The sequence below is a fragment of the Bos taurus genome, chromosome 8, assembly GCF_002263795.3.
Source record: "Bos taurus isolate L1 Dominette 01449 registration number 42190680 breed Hereford chromosome 8, ARS-UCD2.0, whole genome shotgun sequence".
Taxonomy (NCBI): domain Eukaryota; kingdom Metazoa; phylum Chordata; class Mammalia; order Artiodactyla; family Bovidae; genus Bos; species Bos taurus.
The window spans coordinates 27771704-27791043 of record NC_037335.1 but is presented as its reverse complement, the minus strand read 5'-3'; the positions used below and the strand labels follow the sequence as shown (position 1 = coordinate 27791043).

General features: G+C 39.9%; 1 protein-coding gene across 13 annotated transcripts in view; it reads right to left on the bottom strand.

Moving 5' to 3' along the window:
* The window catches only part of BNC2 (basonuclin 2), a 485308-nt gene that overhangs the window by 162705 nt on the left and 303263 nt on the right, over positions 1-19340 (bottom strand). For all 13 annotated transcript variants that reach the window (XM_059889392.1, XM_059889388.1, XM_059889390.1 and 10 more), the window contains one exon: positions 11912-12014. In XM_059889392.1, coding sequence (XP_059745375.1) covers positions 11912-12014 — 103 coding nt within the window. The remainder of the gene's footprint in view (positions 1-11911; positions 12015-19340) is intronic.

The following is a 19340-nucleotide window of genomic DNA, read 5'->3' as shown; positions in this document are numbered from 1 at the left end:
GAAGAACTGCTTGTCAGAGTTTCTGCCAATGCTCATATGAAATAAAGGAAAAAAATGACTTTTTAAAATTTTTTTTATAAGGGGCCCTGTGACGGTCGCTTTTGGCCCGTCAGGAAAAAGACCTCCCTGGCCAGATTCTCCAAGCCAAACAGGTGTTTTCTTTTATGTGAGAGGTTGATTTGTTTTTTAATTTCTACTGATAGTGGAAAACATGAACAGCCAAAAGCGGGGGAGGGGAGAATTTCTTACCCTCAGATTTTTGCAGGCAAAGGAGTATTGAAGAGCTACTAAATAAAAAGTGAAAAATATTTAGCTCAAGACAGATCTTCCAAATAAAACAAAAATGCCAATATCCGTTAATGATCAAGCAAATTTAACTTCTCTAAAATTTACTTCTTGGTTGGGTAGGCTACTGAAACCTTCCACCTAACTTTCACTTGTTTTGTTGCTTGAAGACGCACAAAGGAACAAAGATGAAAACAGGAGTAAGGACTGATAAAGAAACACAAAAACAGAACTAAAGGCAGGGTGGGGTGGTTTGCAGGCTGTGCTTGAGGCTGCTGGGAAAGAAATTGGCAATCAGAAATCAGAGACTTTTAGGTACATGCAGGAGATTCCCATAATCCTTCCTGCCACGTGCTACCTCACTCCCTCATGTTGGGGATGCTACAGTGGGTTATCAGCACCCAGAGATGAAGAACTGTTTTTCCTGAGGTCCCAAGCTAGTGGGAGGCGTTGGTATTATAGAAACTACCCTTCTGGTCTCAGTGAAATATACTGATACTACACAGAACTGATGCCTTCTAACTGTGGTGCTAGAGAAGACTCCTGAGAGTCTCCTGGACAGCAAGGAGATCAATCCAGTCAATCTGAAGGGAAATCCACCCTGAATACTCATTGGAAGGACTGATGCTGAAGCTCCAGTATTTTGGTCATCTGCTGTGAACAGCTGGCTCATTGGAAAAGTCCCTGATGTGGAGAAAGATTGTGGGCAGAAGGAGAAGAGTGTGTAAGAGGATGAGATGGCTGGATGGCATCTCCGATGCAATGGACATGAACTTGGGCGGACTTCGGGAGATGATGAGACAGGGAGGCCTGGCATACTGCAGTCCATGGAGTCACAAAGAGTCGCACATGACTAGGCGACTGAACACCAACAACAATACAGAAGGAAAGACTTAATTGCTTCTGGGGGCAAGGAGGGCCAGCTTCCCTGATGACCAGGGCAGAGTCAAGTGCAGCCATCAATAGCACGGCACGTGTGAAAGCACAAAGGACCGAGTGAAGGAAGGACAGGAGCCGGGATCGGGGATGTTAGGATGCTTACACAGATTTCAACTTCTCTACCAGCAAACCAGGTTAATCAAACACATGATCTCACACTGAGATCCACAACAGCCATGCCTAACAAAAACAATTCAAGTCACATATGTAATTTTAAATCTCTCTCAGTGCTCAGTTGCTTCAGTCGTGTCTGACTCTTCACAACCTTATGGACTGTAGGCCGCCAGGCTCCTCTGTCCATGGGATTCCCCAAGCAAGAATACTGGAAGGGTTGCCATTTCCTTCTCCAAAGGATCTTTCTGAACCAGGGATCGAACCCATGTCTCGTACGTATCCTACACTGGCAGGTGGGTTCTTTACCACTGGTGCTACCTGGGAAGCCAATCTCATTTAAAAAGCAAAAAACAAACAACGAAACTAATTTTTCAAAAATAGTTTCTGTCTAGCCCAATACATAAAATATTTCACCAATATGTAGACCACTTACTTAACTTATATGCAGAGTGTATCACGCAAAATGCCTGGCTGGATGAAGCACAAGCTGGAATCAAGACTGCCGGGAGAAATATCAGATATGCAAATGACACCACCCTTATGGCAGAAATTGAAGAGGAACTAAAGAGCCTTTTGATGAAGGTGAAATATTGAGAGTGAAAAAGCTGGCTTAAAACTCAACATTCAGAAAAAATAAGATCATGGCATCCGGTCCCATCACTTCATGGCAAATAGATGGAGAAACAGTGGAAAAAGTGGCAGACTTTATATTTTAGGGCTCCAAAATCACTGCAGATGGTGACTGCAGCCATGAAATTAAAAGATGCTTGCTCCTTAGAAGAAAAGCTATGACAAACCTGGACAGCATATTAAAAAGCAGAGACATTACCTTGCCAACAAAAGTCCATATAATCAAAGCTGTGATTTTTCCAGTAGTCACGCATGCATCTCAGAGTTGGACCATAAAGAAGGCTGAGTGCCAAAGAGTTGATGCTTTTGAAATGTGGTGTTGGAAAAGACTCTTGGGAGTCCCTTGGACTGCAAGGAGATCAAACCAGTGAGTTCTAAAGGAAATCAATCCTGAATAATCACTGGAAGGACTGATGCTGAAGCTCCAATCCTTTGGCCACCTGATGTGAAGAGACGACTCATTATAAAAGACCCTGATGCTGGAAAAGATTGAAGGCAGGAGGAGAAGGAGATGACAGAGGATGAGATGGTTAGATGTCATCATGGACGCAATCGGACATGAGTTTGAGCAAGCTCTGGGAGATGGTGAAGGACAAGGAAGCCTGGTGTGCTGCAGTCCATGCGGTTGCAAAGAGTCAGACACAACTGAGCGACTGAACAATAACAACAAGTAGACCACATAAAAACCATTTTCATTGAGCTATTTTACATTCTTGTTTTCTAAGATTAAATCTCTAAATTTCAGTGTACACTTTATATTTACAGCATACCTCAGTTGGGACTAACCACATCTCACGTGCTCAGTTTGAAAATAGTGGCTTCCCTTTTGGACACCCAGGTCTAGTGTTGCCTTGTGTTCCTTGGCCAATCGAACTTAAGGCCCCAAAAAGCTCTTCTTTCAATTAAATGTGTTTGTACTTGATTTTGTAGGATCACCTGACCATACAAGCAGGCTGAGAGATCTTGAGGCCAAAGGAGGGATTTTATTGCGTATCAAGGAACACAGTCTGGATTTGGAACCAGTCTGTTGTTCCATGTCTAGTTCTAACTGTTGCTTCCTGACCTGTATTGTATAGAAAATATTTAAAAGGATTACGGCCATAACTGGATAGATTTGTAAGCAATCTGTTGAGAAGCCTACTGGTAAGTTTCCTCTCTCCTAAAGATCAGTCCTGGGTGTTCACTGGAAGGACTGATGTTGAAGCTGAAACTCTTAATACTTTGGCCACCTGATGTGAAGAGCTGACTCATTTGAAAAGGCCATGATGCTGGGAAAGATTGAGGGCAGGAGGAGAAGGGGACGACAGAGGATGAGATGGTTGGATGGCATCACTGACTCAATGGATGTGAGTTTGGGTAAACTCCAGCAATTGGTGATTGACAGGGAGGACTGGCGTGCTGCGGTCCATGGGGTCACAAAAAGTCGGACACAACTGAGCGACTGAACTGAACTGATACAATACCTTGGGCTTCCCTGGTGGCTTGGTGGTAAAGAATCTGCCTGCCAATGCAGGAAGGTGGGTTCAATCCCTGGGTCGGGAAGATTCCCTGCAGAAGGAAATGGCAACCCACTCTAGTATCCTTTTGTCCAGGAAATCCCATGGACAGAGGAGCCAGTGGGCTGTAAGTCCAAGGGATCGCAAAAAGTCAGACATGACTTAGCAACTAAACAACAACAAATATAACACTTTGGGTATATGCTCACTAATGACAGATTAACTCAAGCTTCTGAAGAGTTACAGATTTCTACCCTCCTGAAAGGCAAACCCTGGTGAAGAATCAGTCACACAGACAACATTTTATGCCTCCCAGAATACAAGTCAGAATTTCTCTAAACACCACAAGTTTCATCCAGTGATTTTACTATTCAAGTGCAGGGCTGAGGGGTGGAGGATGGGGATGGGGATGGGGATCCACACTTAGAAGAAGTCCTCACCATGACACAATAGGAGGAGGAAGAACAGTTGAGAGTTTTGCTGAGGCATCCTGGATTCTTATGACCCAGAAGCATCTCCTCATTATCTGAACAGAGCATCCTGAGTAAAATGAGAGGAGCTGAGTATGTTTCATTTATAACCCCTTCAATTTGTGTTCTGCTTAACCTGCTGAACTCCAGTTAATTAAGATGTTCCTATAAACAATTAAGCTTCCTGTAGGATCGTTAGCAAGATATAAAAATTTATGATGTAATAAAGTGCAATAAAATGATAAAGTGGTTAGCCCATCAAAGCACTTCACATGCAAGAATACAGGTATGAAAATAGGCCAAAGTAGCCTTTCATCCTGCCTAAAATTCATTTCCTTCTGGTTTTCGGATTTTCAACAAATAAGCAATCCTATAGTTCAGTTCAACTGATGTGCGGTTCTTAAAATATGAAAAAGAAAAGTGTTTCAGACTTCTATTCAAGTAAGGGCACACATGACATTTTAGGAGAAATGGACAGTATGAAGCTCAAGTGGATTTGCTGGGGAATACAAGATCTCCCTGGGAAAACTAGGCCCTACAACCAAAGAAACTGATGACCTAACTCTAGCACTGGGCACCAGAGAAAACCTGCATGGGGCCCAGGAGAGTATCATTACTGTTCAGTCCACGTTTTCATTTAATCCTCCTCAAAACGTCACTGTGCTATTCAGGTAGCTTCCTATTATTATCTGAGTTTACAGATGAAAAGAACTGGGGCTTACTAAATAGAGACAGAGATGGGATTCGAAAACTGGCCTGAATACACTCAACTTTTAACCCCGTCCACCACGATAAAACACCTGTTGTGTCATCAAGGTTGAAGTTTTACTTCTGTGAGAATTTAGAAACGACGAACACTTAGCAAGTAGATTATCTCATTTAATATCAGAAAGAACCCTGCAAACGAGGCACTATCATTACCCACATTTCACAGATGAGAAAACAGAGGTTATGTAACCTGGCCTGGGTCCTGCTGACAGCAGGTGGTGGAGTCAGGAGCAGAACTTACACAGGGCTGCAGCTTCACCTCCTTTTGTCTTCAGGCCCACTCCCCCTATTTGTGTACACGAAGCTTCTTCAGACCCTGGGGCTCCAGCTCTGTAGCTTCAATCTCCATTTCCTTCCTGGAAAGTCCTTAGCAGGGGACCCGCACTGTACACTTTAGAGGTCAGGATTTATCAGATCCACCTTATGTTTCTGTCTGAATAAAATGGAGCTAGAAAAAAACATCTGGGGAACTAACAGGCAGAGAGCCCAGGACTTTGAAGGGGAGGCACTGTTTGTGCTGTGATTTGAAAAAAAAAAGTCAGAGTTCAAAGCACTGTTCCAAAGGTGGGCAGGCTGAGACACAAATCAAAACAAGCAGTTCAGGGACGCAACAAGAATCTAGTTAACGCCATGAATCAAGGAGCGAACCGTCACATTTGAGAGGGTGTCCTCCTTCTCAAGCTTATCAGCTGTGATCAGGGAGTGAAGGGGAGAAGCACAAGAGGGCACACTGCCCTCAGGTCATGCAAAGATGGCTCATGTGCCAGGCAGGAAAGCGGCCTTGTGTTTGCTCTCTCAAATAAAAATAAGTGGAGAGATGTTCAAGGACTTTGTCCATGGAGAGAGCATGGAGGCAGAGCTAGGAGGCACCTAAGAGCTAGTTTCCCTGACTGAAAGAGAATCCTTCAGCTAGGCAAGCCAGGTTTCAGGGTCATCGTCGGGAAGAACCAAGTCTTCTACAAAGACAAATTCTTTTAAGCAGATATTCCACTAATTTCCACCTTTTCCAAACCAGTGCACCAAGGGAAGAGAACGGTGGGGTTTCCATCCTCGTGTTTCTAAGGAAAGTCCTAGAGGCATGGCGACCTACTTCCTCCCAAAGGATTAGTTGTCATTGCCACGCTGAAGCCTGCATTTATTTCCCCGTGCTGAGGTATCAAGCTAGAACCTTTCTTACTCTTTTCATCTAATCCTAAATATCCCTCCTCAACAATTCTCTCCCAAAGCAAAATTCAGAATTCAGTCTTGCTGGGAAGGTCTTCAGCTTTGTAAGAAGGAGGCCAGTACTTTGCTGGTTAGTATCTGCAAGCATTATTTTCCTTTGTCAGAGGACACTGTTTCACTCACTCTCCTCTCTTACTCTTGACAAATTTACAAATGATCACACAGAAACTGCTGCTGCGTTACTCAGAGTGAGCATGAGGTCACAGAAGTGTCATGCGTTATTGCTTTTGATAGAAGACTTCTAGAAGGCTAGCAAAGAACAGAGGGTGGAAAAGGAAAGCTTATACTTAGTTACACTGGCTCCTGGACTCGAGTCAGGGAGAATATTACAGAGCTACCAGTTGGGGATAAACTACTTTCACAGATGTTTAGACAATTCATAAGAAGAGCACAGACTGGGACAAATAATAAAGGCATGTGACCTTTCATGGAATAAAATGAAAAATTACTGGTTTTGATCCACCCTGCTTAAATCCTTATAAAGTACCATGCAGCCAACAAATCTGAGGCGTCCGTAAACAGAATACTGTGATCTCGTGATTCTAAATGTAGGACGGACCTAATCAAAAGGTTTTTCATTACAGAAAGCTCAGAACCAATGGCCTTGATTTGGGACTTAATTATGCAAATTAAGCCTAACTAGGGTTTTCTTTTAGGTGTATCCTTGCCAGATTTAGCAAAAACACAGGACCACTCAGCTAAATTTGCAAGGTATGTGTTTATACTAGAAAATTATTCACTGTTTACCTGAAATTCAAATTTAATGGGATGTCCTATATTTTCTATTTGGGTGAGTGTCTCTATAAATACCCCTGTTCTGATAAGACATATCTAGTAAAGAGTTGGGAATTCAAATTCAATGATGCCGAGAAAAAAAAAAAGAGAGAGAGAAATTACTTCCAGTGAATTACAAAAAAAGAAATACTTGAAATTAATGGATCATATGAATATTAAGTCTTTCAGTACATTAAACCATAAAGATGGTTGGTAGATGACACTAAATTAACTTTATACTGCTTTTCATTTCCTGTGGCACAGAACTGAAGAATCAAAGCATACCTGGCCCAATACTTTAGAGACGATATATGTTCAGTAAATATCTCTTCACTGATGTTCAGATGACACAGGCCAAGCCTGTTCATTTTACATTAAAAATTCTGAATAGTTTCAAAATTGGCAGGAAAACAGCTGGGTTGTTGAGCTAATAATTAAAGTATTTAAAGTCAAAGTATTCTACAAAGAAAATAATCTGCACCAAGCAAGCTACTATGGGGTTCATTAAGCTATGTAGTACCTTTTTCATTTTTTTCATCAAGCCTCTTACCCTTGAAAAATTTTTACTGAACATCCCAAGAAACGGTGGATTTTTTTTTAAAGGTAGTTTTAACAAGTGAGTTTTGTCAGAAGTAAATATTACTGATATCACCAAGGAAAAAAATTTCTAAATAAATAACCTTTCTAAAATCTGCCCACCTCTTTTATCAAATCAAATATACCCCATCAAGTTTTTATTTTAAACAATAATTTTCCAGTTGTCTTAGATGATCGTTAAATGTCTGAAAATCATTTAGACTACCTTAATTGTTTAGAAATAAGATCGTCATCTAGACTACATACATTAAAACTAACTTGCAAATAATAAATACTGAAACTCATTTAGGACAGTAGCCCCCGGCCTTATGTCCCGCCTCCAGTTTATCACAAAGGCAACAGGGCTTATTTGATTAGTTACACTTCTTGCTGGGAGCAGGTTCCTCAGAGGCGACTGACGGTACTTTCATCAGTCTTCTTTCCACTTCTTTCCATCGGTACTCTTCTTTCCACTCCCGCTTGCCCACTGCTTGGTATATACTAGTAATACGTGCTAATCTGTAAGACTGTATAAAACAGAGGAGAAGGGGGCAGCAGAGGATGAAATGGTTGGATGGTACCACCAACTCAATGGACATGAGTTTGAGCAAACTGCAGGAGATAGTGAAGGACAGAGAAGCTTGCAGTCCATGGGATCACAAAGAGCTGGGCATGACTTAGCGACTCAACAACAGCAACAACAATATAAAATCTTTGGCTGAGCAACTTCTCTGAGGTTTCAGTGGCTAAGACTCTGCATTTCCAATGCTGGGGGCCCAGGTTTGATCCCTGGTCAGGAAACTACATCCAGCATGCCAGAACTAGAGATTCCAAGTACCACAACTAATCCCCAGTGCAACCAAATAGATAAATGAGTGTTTTTAAAAAATTCTTTGCCTGAAGCTTCAATGCTGTGAATAGCAAACTTACTTAGTATGGTGGGAAAGGGTCAAAATGCCATGTCCTAAATTTTGACCAACCCAAACATTTATGTCATCAGTAAAGAAGTCCATTACTGCTCTGACGCCGGTAACTTACTCTGATAATGTTAAACCAAGAAAAATTAAACTTGCAGAAAACGTGTATTTAAAATTTTTTGCAAGATGCATTCTGGTAATTTAAAACAAATGAAAGAAAAACACAGAAAAGACAATGCAAAGAGAGAACGGAAAAAAAATACAGTTGTTAAGTGAATTAAGTAGCAGTATGCTGGAGTCCTTTAACCAAAGACTGTGAAATATGGCAGAATTAGAAAATGCCAGATTATTATACACTGTCTGTATGGACAACCTATACCCCAAAAGAACTTGTTTTAAATATTGTTAAAAATCAATAAAGCTCTGCTTTTATTATCAAAGGGCACGAGCTGAGATTCCTTAATGGGGAAAAAGAGCAGGGAATCCTTCATTAATTCAGTGGGAAATACCTCCTGGTAGTCAAGGAATCATTTTTGGGTTCCCCCCTCTCAACTCAATGGTGCTAAGATTTCAAGGAAATAACCTGTGAATAGCACCATGCGCAGTGAGTAATTTCAAAGTTCAGGTGTTACAGTATGATGAATTCATTATGCCTTTTAATTTTTTAAAACATCTTAAATTTTTGTTCAGCAGCTAAAGTCACTAATTCAAGTAGGTTTAAGATACAATCTATAAAGTAAGAGTGTGTGTGTGTGTGAATAATAACCTATGAAATCCAAAATCTTGTGAAGAAACTGAAGATGCTGATAACAAAGATTAGCAAGACATTAATTCAAAAGAGGCCAACAAATTTCTAAAAATTCATCTTTTTTGTAAAGAACCCTTGATTTTGGCATTTAGCTATTTTTAATGGCAAATGTTAACTTTTTATGGTACAATTACTGGTGGAGTATATTCAGTGCTATGGTGAAATGATTATATAAGATGTATTTTGGTAGTCTTACTGCTTGCTGTTCTAATCCACTTTCACAGAAAAATAACACCATGGAAAAATAAGTCACTTTCTCCTTGTCCCACGTAAAGAATAATGTCCTGAGTAAGGCAGCCAGAGAGAATGCTGTGCCTCACCTCTGAACAGAAATCAGTGAAGACATGATTTCAGGGTTTTCTGTGCAGGGGAAGAGAGTGAAGCAATTAGTTGAAATGCTAAGGGCAAAAAGAGTGGATGCTCTCATTTCATTGCCAAAGTCAAAAGCTAAGAGCCAAACCCTTGCTGTCGTATATGTCGTACCATATAGGGGGAGAATGGGATATGTATCTGTGTGTACATATTGTGAGTTGTATACAGACATGTTGCTCTTGGGAGAAAAGAGGTCAAGGTGATAATAGTGGTGAGGAAAAGTTAGAACTGAGAAACTTTGAAATTAATATACCAGAAACACAAGATTACTAATGACACACTAGCAAAAGCCCAGTCTGATGTAACAGAAATAACCTTATTCAAGTTTGGGGGAAAAAACCACATCCCTCAGAAAATCTTAGAAACAACCAGTGGCTGCAGATAATTTATGTTGTTCAAGAAGGAAGAAATATTGCTTTTCCCTCCCCATTACACTACTAATGTAATATGCATGTGGAAGTTAGACAGATAAAATAAACTGGTGACACAGCCAACGTTTATACTCACAAGGCTACCGCAGTAGATAGATGATGGTAACCAAGATGGCTTTGGAAAAAATGAGAGGGAATGAATGAAAAGTCCTTTGTTTAATGACTGCCCCCCCCACCCCCCGCTCATTGCTCATGTTTGTCCAGTTTGTTGCTTTTAACATGTATTATTTATTTTAAAGACTTCATATATTTTATCTTCAATACTCACAATAATCTTACAAGGCAGGTATTATTAACGTGTTACAGACAAGAATATTCAGATGCAGAGATTTTGACCTACGTGCCATCAAAGTTGTAGAGCTGCTGGGTTCTTTTTCGTTTTTGCTTTTCTTTTTTGTCTCCACGATTCTTAATGGGCTCGGGACATAAGCTATTACCTGGCAGAGCCCAAACATATTGTGCGAAAGGATACTTAGTGATATGAACTGAACTGTGTTCTCACCAAATTCATATGTTGAAGCCTTCATCCCTAGTACTTCAGAATATGACTGTATTTGGAGACAAGTGAGGCCATCAGGCTGGGCCCTCCCCCAACAAGACTGGTGTCCTTATATGAGAAGAGGAACCTGGAGCACAGAGACACGGGTGTGCCCCCACAGAGCACAGACCACGAGAGCACACAACGAGGGCAGCCGTGTGCAAGCCGGGAAGAGAATCCTCAGAACGAAACCATCCTGATTTTGGACTTCTGGCCTTCAGAACTGTGTGGAAATACATTTCTGATGTTTAAGCCACCCACTCTGTGGCATTTTGTTACAGCAGTCCTAGCAAGCAGACTATGGTAGGAAAGGAGAAGAAATCATCGAACAGTCCTCGCAAACAAAACTGACAGCAGCTTAAACGTTGTTCGGAACTGCACTGAGAGTTGTTACAGATATTGGCCTTGTTAATGAAGCAGGAACAAGTTCCCTCCCTGGAGGTGCTGCAGGACTGTGGCTTTGTCTGCCAGGCACACACCTTCTAGTATGTTCCCCCCATACTACTCTTTCTACCTCTTTTCTCTCCCTCACACACACAGGGCTGAAATGTCTCCATAATGCCAATCCACACACCCCCAGCAAGCAAGATACATGATAAATTGAAGGCATTTCAAGGCATGGCCTGGTGTTTCTTCAGATCTTGCTAGAATAACATGACATTTATAAAAATACAACCCACTGGATATTTGGCACTGCTTGGGAATGAAGAATATGTCCACTTAAGAGCCAATCCCCCAAGGCTGTCAAAAAAATCTCAAGCCAGGATTTCTTCTATAAACATTACCTATCTTTTAAGATTCTACTGTCCAGGAAGTAAAGAAAACGTCTCTGCTTATTCCCAAGTCTCCTCTGGCCTCAACATAAATAACATAAACCAGACAGAAGGACAGTTAAATGCTTGGTCAAGGCCCAGGGATGGGACAGCTCTGTGCATCTGGCAAGGAGCCTCCGCACTTCCAGCCGTGGCCCTGGGTCACCCTCGCCCGGAACACACACCTATGCAGAGCTCACCCTCCTCCGGGGGCCAGCCTCCTCGAATCCCTGGGCATGCTGAAAGGGGGTATTTACGGATTCTTTTTTCAGATACCAGTCAAATAATGTTCCCGTTCACTCACTCACTCACCTTAAGACCATACGAAATTTAACATCTGGGAGGACCAACTCTGCCCCGAAAGCAGATGACAAGGGTGAGCAGTCATGGAGGAGTTCTCCTCAAGCAAAAGAGGATTTGCCAGCTCGCCTCTGAGGTCCCGGGCCTGAAAGGCCAACTGTGGTATGTTTGAGTTTCCATGGGGCCTGGTGCTTGCTGGCTGCTGCTGCGTTCACTCAGAACCCAACTGTGCTATAAACATCTAGCCCTTCTGCTGAGAGCTGCCCGCCTGGCCTTACTTCTGGGAGCCAAGAATACGCTATTTGGGAGCTGCAGGCTACATGGGAGCTAACACTTGGGGCACAGCTGACCCTTCTCTTCTCCAGGCCAGTGATGGCTCTAAAAGGAAAAAAAAAAAAAAAAACCACGCTTACACGAACATAACAAGAGCAAGGAGAAAAGTCCAGATTTTCCTCACCGTGTGCCACCCAGCCATGTTTACACTGATCGCAAGTCCTCAGGTTAATCTTCCCCGGCTGGAAACACTCACATGTGCAGTTCACCAGTGTGCAGCGGATGGCCTGAGAGTGAGAGGAGGAAAAAGAGATCAGCGTCTGTTCAAAAGGGACCCTACTTGTTCAGCATTTTAAGAAATACCACCTTCTTCCCATTTTTAACAGCTTTAGGGACCTGGAGAGATTTAGAGAAAAATTTTGAAACCATCAAAAATCTCTTACCAAAACATACTAGAAAACAAAGCTGATTCATTAATAGAATGTTTCTTGCCATTCATAGATAAGCTTTAAATTGGAAGCATAGACTAAGTAGTATACGAGTGAACCCTATTCTTATTCTATGAGATGCTGGCTCTGTAATACCAGAGATCCGAAAGAGAAAAAAAGATTACTACTACCAAATATTCACTGACAAGAGTGCAAACGATATAGACTCTCCTAAGATAACAAGTGAAACGTTGAAAATAAAACATGATATACAAATAATATTAACAGAATATGACTTTTCTTCTGCAGTGTTTGATTGAAAAGCTTTATCAATCTCTTAGACACCTTTTGAAAGACACTCCTTTTGGCCCAATAACATCCATCATATTTCTGGCATCATTTATCACTTCCTAACTCCTTGATTTTTTCCATCCTTGAAATATTAATTCCATTTGCATTCCTATTTTGAAAAATGCAAAACGACCCTCTCTTTATTTTAACGATGTAAGAAAGTAAGTTTAAATTTGCTTTTAGATCAGATGTAGAATAGGAAAGGACATTTATGTGAATATTCGATATTTGTAACAATTCAGCTGTATTATAGAACACTGGAAGACACCCTCAAAAACGTTTTATTTCTTTACAAGTACCTTTAAAAATCATCTCATCAGTTTACATTTTAAAGTGAATCCCTAGGAAATTAACATTAATGAAGTGTAACTCTTTATAGATTAAAAACCTAGGCTGAAGAATTGTGCTAAAGCTGACCTATGCTCCAGGACTACAGTTAATAAATTTATCTCATACATTTAGTCCTAATTTGCATGGAAATTCTGAAGACAGAAGGGATTTTGTCCAACCATTCACAGATTAACAATCTACTGTAACTACCTGAACTGCCAGGAAAAGATCTCTCTACAGCTTTAGATGCAATCAATAATTACTGATTTGGGGGTGGGGGGGGGAGGCAGGAGGGTACCTGAAACTGCAGTGCTGAGCCTGAAAGCTCTGCCCACTTACACAGCTTCAGATGCTCATATTCCTGGAACCAATTGGGTTTTTATATAAACTGTCTCATTTGTAACAGACAGTGTTTTAGATATTGTTAACATGGTTGAGCCAAATTCCATTTACAGAGAATAAGACTGAATGGGCTTTTACTGTTCCCTATGCTTTAGATCAAGCAAATTTAAAATATTTCTCTTTTGCTAATGAACATTAAATCTATAGGTCCTTATTCAGTTTTCAGTGTTAAGAGTCGCTGCTGTAGCCTCCTTTCTTGCTTCACCTCTAACCCTAGTTTGCTCCTCTATTACTGCAAGAAAAATAGGCAAGGGTACCATCTGTCTGATGTCTCAGGGTCTTTCTTCCAGTGTCAACAGTCCAATTACCTCTTAGGAGGTTGTACAACTTTGCTGTATGTATGAATGAATAAAGGAAATAGTAATAAGACACAGAGAGAGCAAAGGGAATGCTGATAGAGCAAGAATAATGTATCTGGAGGTCAGAAGGGAAACTATTTCTCCCCAAATTTCTTATAACAACTTCAGTAGTATGACTGAGCAATACATCAGAACATTTCAGGTTGGAAAGAGCTTCTTTAAACGGCATGTTCATTAGGAAACTGAGTTTGATTGTACTGTAGTAAAACAAACCCCAAACAGTTTTTTAGAGGGCAGTGTTTCTACAAAAAATAGGGCACTCCATACACTATTCAGTTATAAATTCAGATACAGCAGCCAGATTGACATTAAAATATTTATATAATCTAAGATATGATAACAGAATCTTTCATAAACACTAAAAAAAAAAATTAACTCTGCTTACCAAAATAATGATCAAAACTAAGAATGACCGTCTCTCAAGAACTATATGTTAATTCTGGCACCAAAGACATACACCTTTTAAATTGTTAATTTGATAACATTTTATTATTTCACAAAAATAGCCTCATTTTACATTGTGTTTTAAAATACACTTTCCTCAATTTTAATTATAGTTATATTCAGGACAAAACAAATTAAGAGGCTTGTAGATTTGCTTTATTTTAGGTATATTTATTTACTGGTTCAACTAGTCATTCATTTCCTCAGAACTAGCTTATGATTCAAATATTTTTCTCTTCCTAAGTAACTTTATACGTCTGCCACACTTGGGAATTAAGACTTTTTGTACCATCATCCTTTTTCATGAATTCTACTTCTTCTGTACCTAAACATACAAACATTGGAACACCTCAACTCCTTTTGTATATAAACACTTAAGCACTGGAGTATCCATTTTGTATTTCTATGAATTCCAGAAGGTCTATTTGTTTTAAATCCAGATTTATATAGACTACAATTGTGCCTTAAGGGAATTATATATATTTAAACAATACGGTCTAAATAAATATTTTGAATACAAGACTATTGTGGCTTCAAAGGAAGTTTTACTCTAAATAACATTTTTGAAACAGCATAAAAGTTTGACATACTATTTATTCAGAACAAAACAGAACCAATGTGATCACTTGCCAACTCACCCACACTTCAAAAACATAAATTATCATAAAACTATCCAAGCCAGTTAAGCCTCAAAACGTATACACTTTACGAGAGAGCTGGGAACAGCAGAGATGGAGAAGCCTTCATTTTGGTGATCACACCCGTTTCGTTATGAAGCTAATAATACACCAGGTCTCCCACTCACTGCTGGGCACCCACAACTACAGAAAAATCAGGGATGATAGCGAAGTGACAGAAAGGGAACAGCAGAAGAGAGACGATCTGATCAGGTTGTTCCTCCTCATAGATTCAGGACCTTATGCAGGTCTGGCCAACTCAAGCCAGCAACCCCTCCACACCTCCAGGATCCCAACTCATCCAATGCCCTGAAACTCCTTCCTCCATTTCAATATGATCAGCTTTTCCAACAGCCCAAGAACAAGAAAAAAAGTTCTTAAGCCTATATCTTAAATAAAAGGAATAATTTCCTGCTTACCTTTACCATGGATATCTTGAAAGAAAAATCCATGCACCCACCACCCAGCGCTTCCACCTACATTTTAATTTTACAATCTGGATTCTGCCACACACAGTCCCGAAACTGCTTTCTCCAACAGGGATATTCTCATCACATCTGGTCCCTTTTTCTAGTCTCCTCGTTCTCCGAGACCTCAAGGCAGCTTAAGGCATAACTCTCCTTCATTCCTGGACTGTAGAGACAAACTATCCTAGTGTTTTGGCAGCAGCTTCTCACTCTCTCTCCACTGTAAATAAATACAGGTGTTTCTCACAGGCAGGCTTCTCGTTCTTTAACTTGGAAATTTCATCCCTTCCTACGGCTTCAAGTATCATCACTACGCAAAACCGATCACTGCAGAACCAAGTACTGTGTTAAGTGGCAGGAAATGCATAGTGAATCTCTATGCTCAAGGATTTGACAGTCAGAGCTCTTGGGCAGTGGGTTCCGAGGAGACACCCTGAGAATAGAAGGGAACCCCTGAAGAGGTTTGAGAAGGATCGTTTCTCGCTCTTTACAACTTTGTCTTTTCTTCCACCAAAGGTAGGACATAAAAATTTATCTACAACAGCAAACCATTAATGATTAATAACAATAATATTTATATAACTAAAGTAATATTATAATGAATATACTACTCAATATTAATATTTTTATTATTAATAGCAACGGTTTGCTGGATATTTGTCATTTCCAGATACTTACAAATATTAGTGAAAATACCATGAGGTCCGTACTAGTATTCCCTTTATTTCACAGAGGAGGAAACTGTGGTGGAGCTAACTCAGGATCTTACTTAAAGTCACAGCAATCAGATCCAGGTGTGTGGGAGCTCTCCCTCCTAACTCGGTCAGGCAGCCATGGGCAGAGCCCCTCCACCTGCCCACCATCCACCACCACTCTATACTGTTAATTCCTGTTTCTCTTTCAAGCTTTCAACACAAGTATTACTTCCATTCTCCAGAGCAGCTGCTCTCATCTCCTGATCAAGGCAAGATCCCCATTAGTCTCCTGTTTCACAAGTGTCACAGCACTTACCACAGTCGTGAAGATTATATTTATCTATAATTTATCTATACTACTTATTCATAACCTAGTTTATATATACCAGTGGTAAAGAAAACGCCTACCAATGCAGGAGACAAAGGTTCGATCCCAGGGTCAGGAAGTTCCCCTGGAGAAGGAAATGGTAACCCGATCGAGTATTCTTGCCTGGGGAATCCCATGGACAGAGGAGCCTGGCGGGCTACAGTCCTTGGGGTTGCAAAGAGTTGGACGCAACTGAGTGACTGAACATGCACACACGTGTATATAAATATATGTGTGTGTGTATATCTGGGTGGCTATTTGATTATGTCCTCCCCTCTAAAATTTAAGCTCCTTAATGGCAGGGTGACATATGTTGGGCTTACAATGTATACTGGCAAATAAAGGTGCTCAAAAGGCATTTAAAGAATTTCATCAATCTCTTAGCCTCTTTCCCATCTATAAAATGATAACAGTAACACAACTGTGTCAATAGATTCAAATGAAATAATAGATTCAAATGAAATAATATAAAGCATGTGGCTCTTTGTCTAGTGATAACAAAAGCTCAAAAGATGGAAACCATTTGTGACCTCAACAAACTTTCCACATATTACCTCTGAATTATTTTTCCCTTATGATTCTTCCCAATGTATTTCTTCCATACCTTGTAAATGCTTAATACATATTTAGTCTTAATGAGTAAATGAACACCTTGACACATATGATGCCACTTTCTTCATACTATAATCCTCTAAATTGGGCATGACAGGGATCATTATTTGTTTTAATATGGAGTTAAAAAATGTTTATATAGGTGTTACACATCTCTTAAATGATAGGGTGGATTTCCCAATTATTAATCAGTTTATTTCCATTAACTACAGAAAGAGAAGATATACAAGGGGATATATGTATGCTTACAGCTGATTCACTTTGGTGTACACCTGAAATTAACACGACGTTGTAATCAACGATACTCCAATAACTTTTTAAGTTGTTAAAAAAAGAAGATACACAGTTGAAACCAGTAAATTATAAATATTCAAGTTCAAAAGTATATCTACAATTAATAAAGTAGACCAATTTAGTATAAAAATATTTAATCAATTTTCAGGAATACTCTCATACTTGAATATTAAGTAAGAGTGCATTTTCAAGTATTCTGGATGAGTTCCAAAGACCTATTCAAATAAGAGATTCTGTAATCACTAAACTAAAGTATCTTTAGCTTTATTATACTTGTAGCTGGCTTGAACCCTGCAAATTTATGTGAACTGAATATCAGTCTTCTCACCAAATGACATTCCTCAGGAAAGCAGAGAATGGGTCTTCAGCTAATATTAATATTTAGTGTATTCCACAAAAGAACTATACACATGGCTAATTAATACATCTCCTATTAGCTGTTCCTTGTTTGGGAACACTTACAGAAATTAGTGCAAAATAACAAAAGGTAAAATAAGGTCACGGGGCATGGAGAAACATAAGGCACATTCTGAAGGAGCCATCACAGAGAACCTCCAATTCAAAAAAGCCCCACTAAAAGTAAGACTAACTTCCGTTCTGGGCTTTGTCTTTTCACACTAAAAAACCATTTGCCATGAGATGTCCTCAAGTGTTCATTAACTTGGCCAAATAGTCCATGTATAACTAAAAATCCTTTTAAAATCCACTTTCTCCTTATTCATTTCTGGAGAGAATACCAAGATTTACAACTTGGATTATGAAGTTTTACTAGAATGATTTTAAATGTTAAAGAGTTAAGTACATAACCTGCACTGAAACTGAATTACTGAAAAACTCAGTCATTAATTCAGCATTCATCTGTCCCAGCAGTTTCTCCCATAAACTTCGGTGCTACAATCTAGGCACACAAATTAATTGGCTATAATGCTGATCAGTGACATGGTTTGCCTCTCTTACTTTTAACAAGAACAAATTTCTTAATCAAATGAATTTTCTACTTTGGAAATCACATGGAGGTATGATAAATAGGTAAGATCAGCCAACCTTCTATGAGGATACACCATAGTCTATGTTATAATTAACTCATTAAATCATCACTGCATATATCACCCATCTCTGAACATACACACAAGTACCAGAAGAAAAGGTATGTATGGTGCCAAAGATCAAGTAAACCTTTTACTTGGCATAAAAATGTCCTTCAAAGACATTTATCTTAAAAACATAAAATCTGGAATAAAAAAGTACCTGCAAGGAATCTGGAAACTAATTATTCTATGATCGCCTCAGAATACACTGCAGTAATTACAAAGTAACAGCTACCAACACTATGGATGAAAAGAGTAATCATATATATATATGACCAAAAAAAAGATGGACTTCCACACCCATGAATACATCTTACATATGAGAACCCAATATAGTACTTCAGGCATTGCCACAAAGATTCTAAAGAACTCACACGATAGTAATGGTGATTAAGTCAGAAAATAGCCCCTTGTATACTTTTCAGGACAGTTTTTTCTCCTCCATTTTCACATGGCTGATTCATGATCTAATTGAAAAGAAACAACTTCCAAGAGAAGCACGTTGAGTTTTGGCGAAGACATGGGAAATCTCTATGTTACCATCTTTGTAGAAGAACATAGTGTCTGAAATTTGCATAAGTCATTGCACCTCGAACAATGACGTCTTTTTTTGCATGACAGAAGATTCCTGAGCTTACTTATGACTAACATGAACTAGACAATTACATGAGAAACTTACTTTTCAGTTCAGTTCAGTTCAGTTGCTCAGTCTTGTCCGACTCTTTGCGACCCCATGAATCGCAGCACGCCAGGCCTCCCTGTCCATCACCAACTCCCGGAGTTCACTCAGACTCATGTCCATCGAGTCAGTGATGCCATCCAGCCATCTCATCCTCTGTCGTCCCCTTCTCCTCCTGCCCCCAATCCCTCCCAGCATCAGAATCTTTTCCAATGAATCAACTCTTCGCATGAGGTGGCCAAAGTACTGGACTTTCAGCTTCAGCATCAGTCCTTCCAATGAACACCCAGGGCTGATCTCCTTTAGAATGGACTGGTTGGATCTCCTTGCAGTCCAAGGGACTCTCAAGAGTCTTCTCCAACACCACAGTTCAAAAGCAGCAATTCTCTGGCACTCAGCTTTCTTCACAGTCCAACTCTC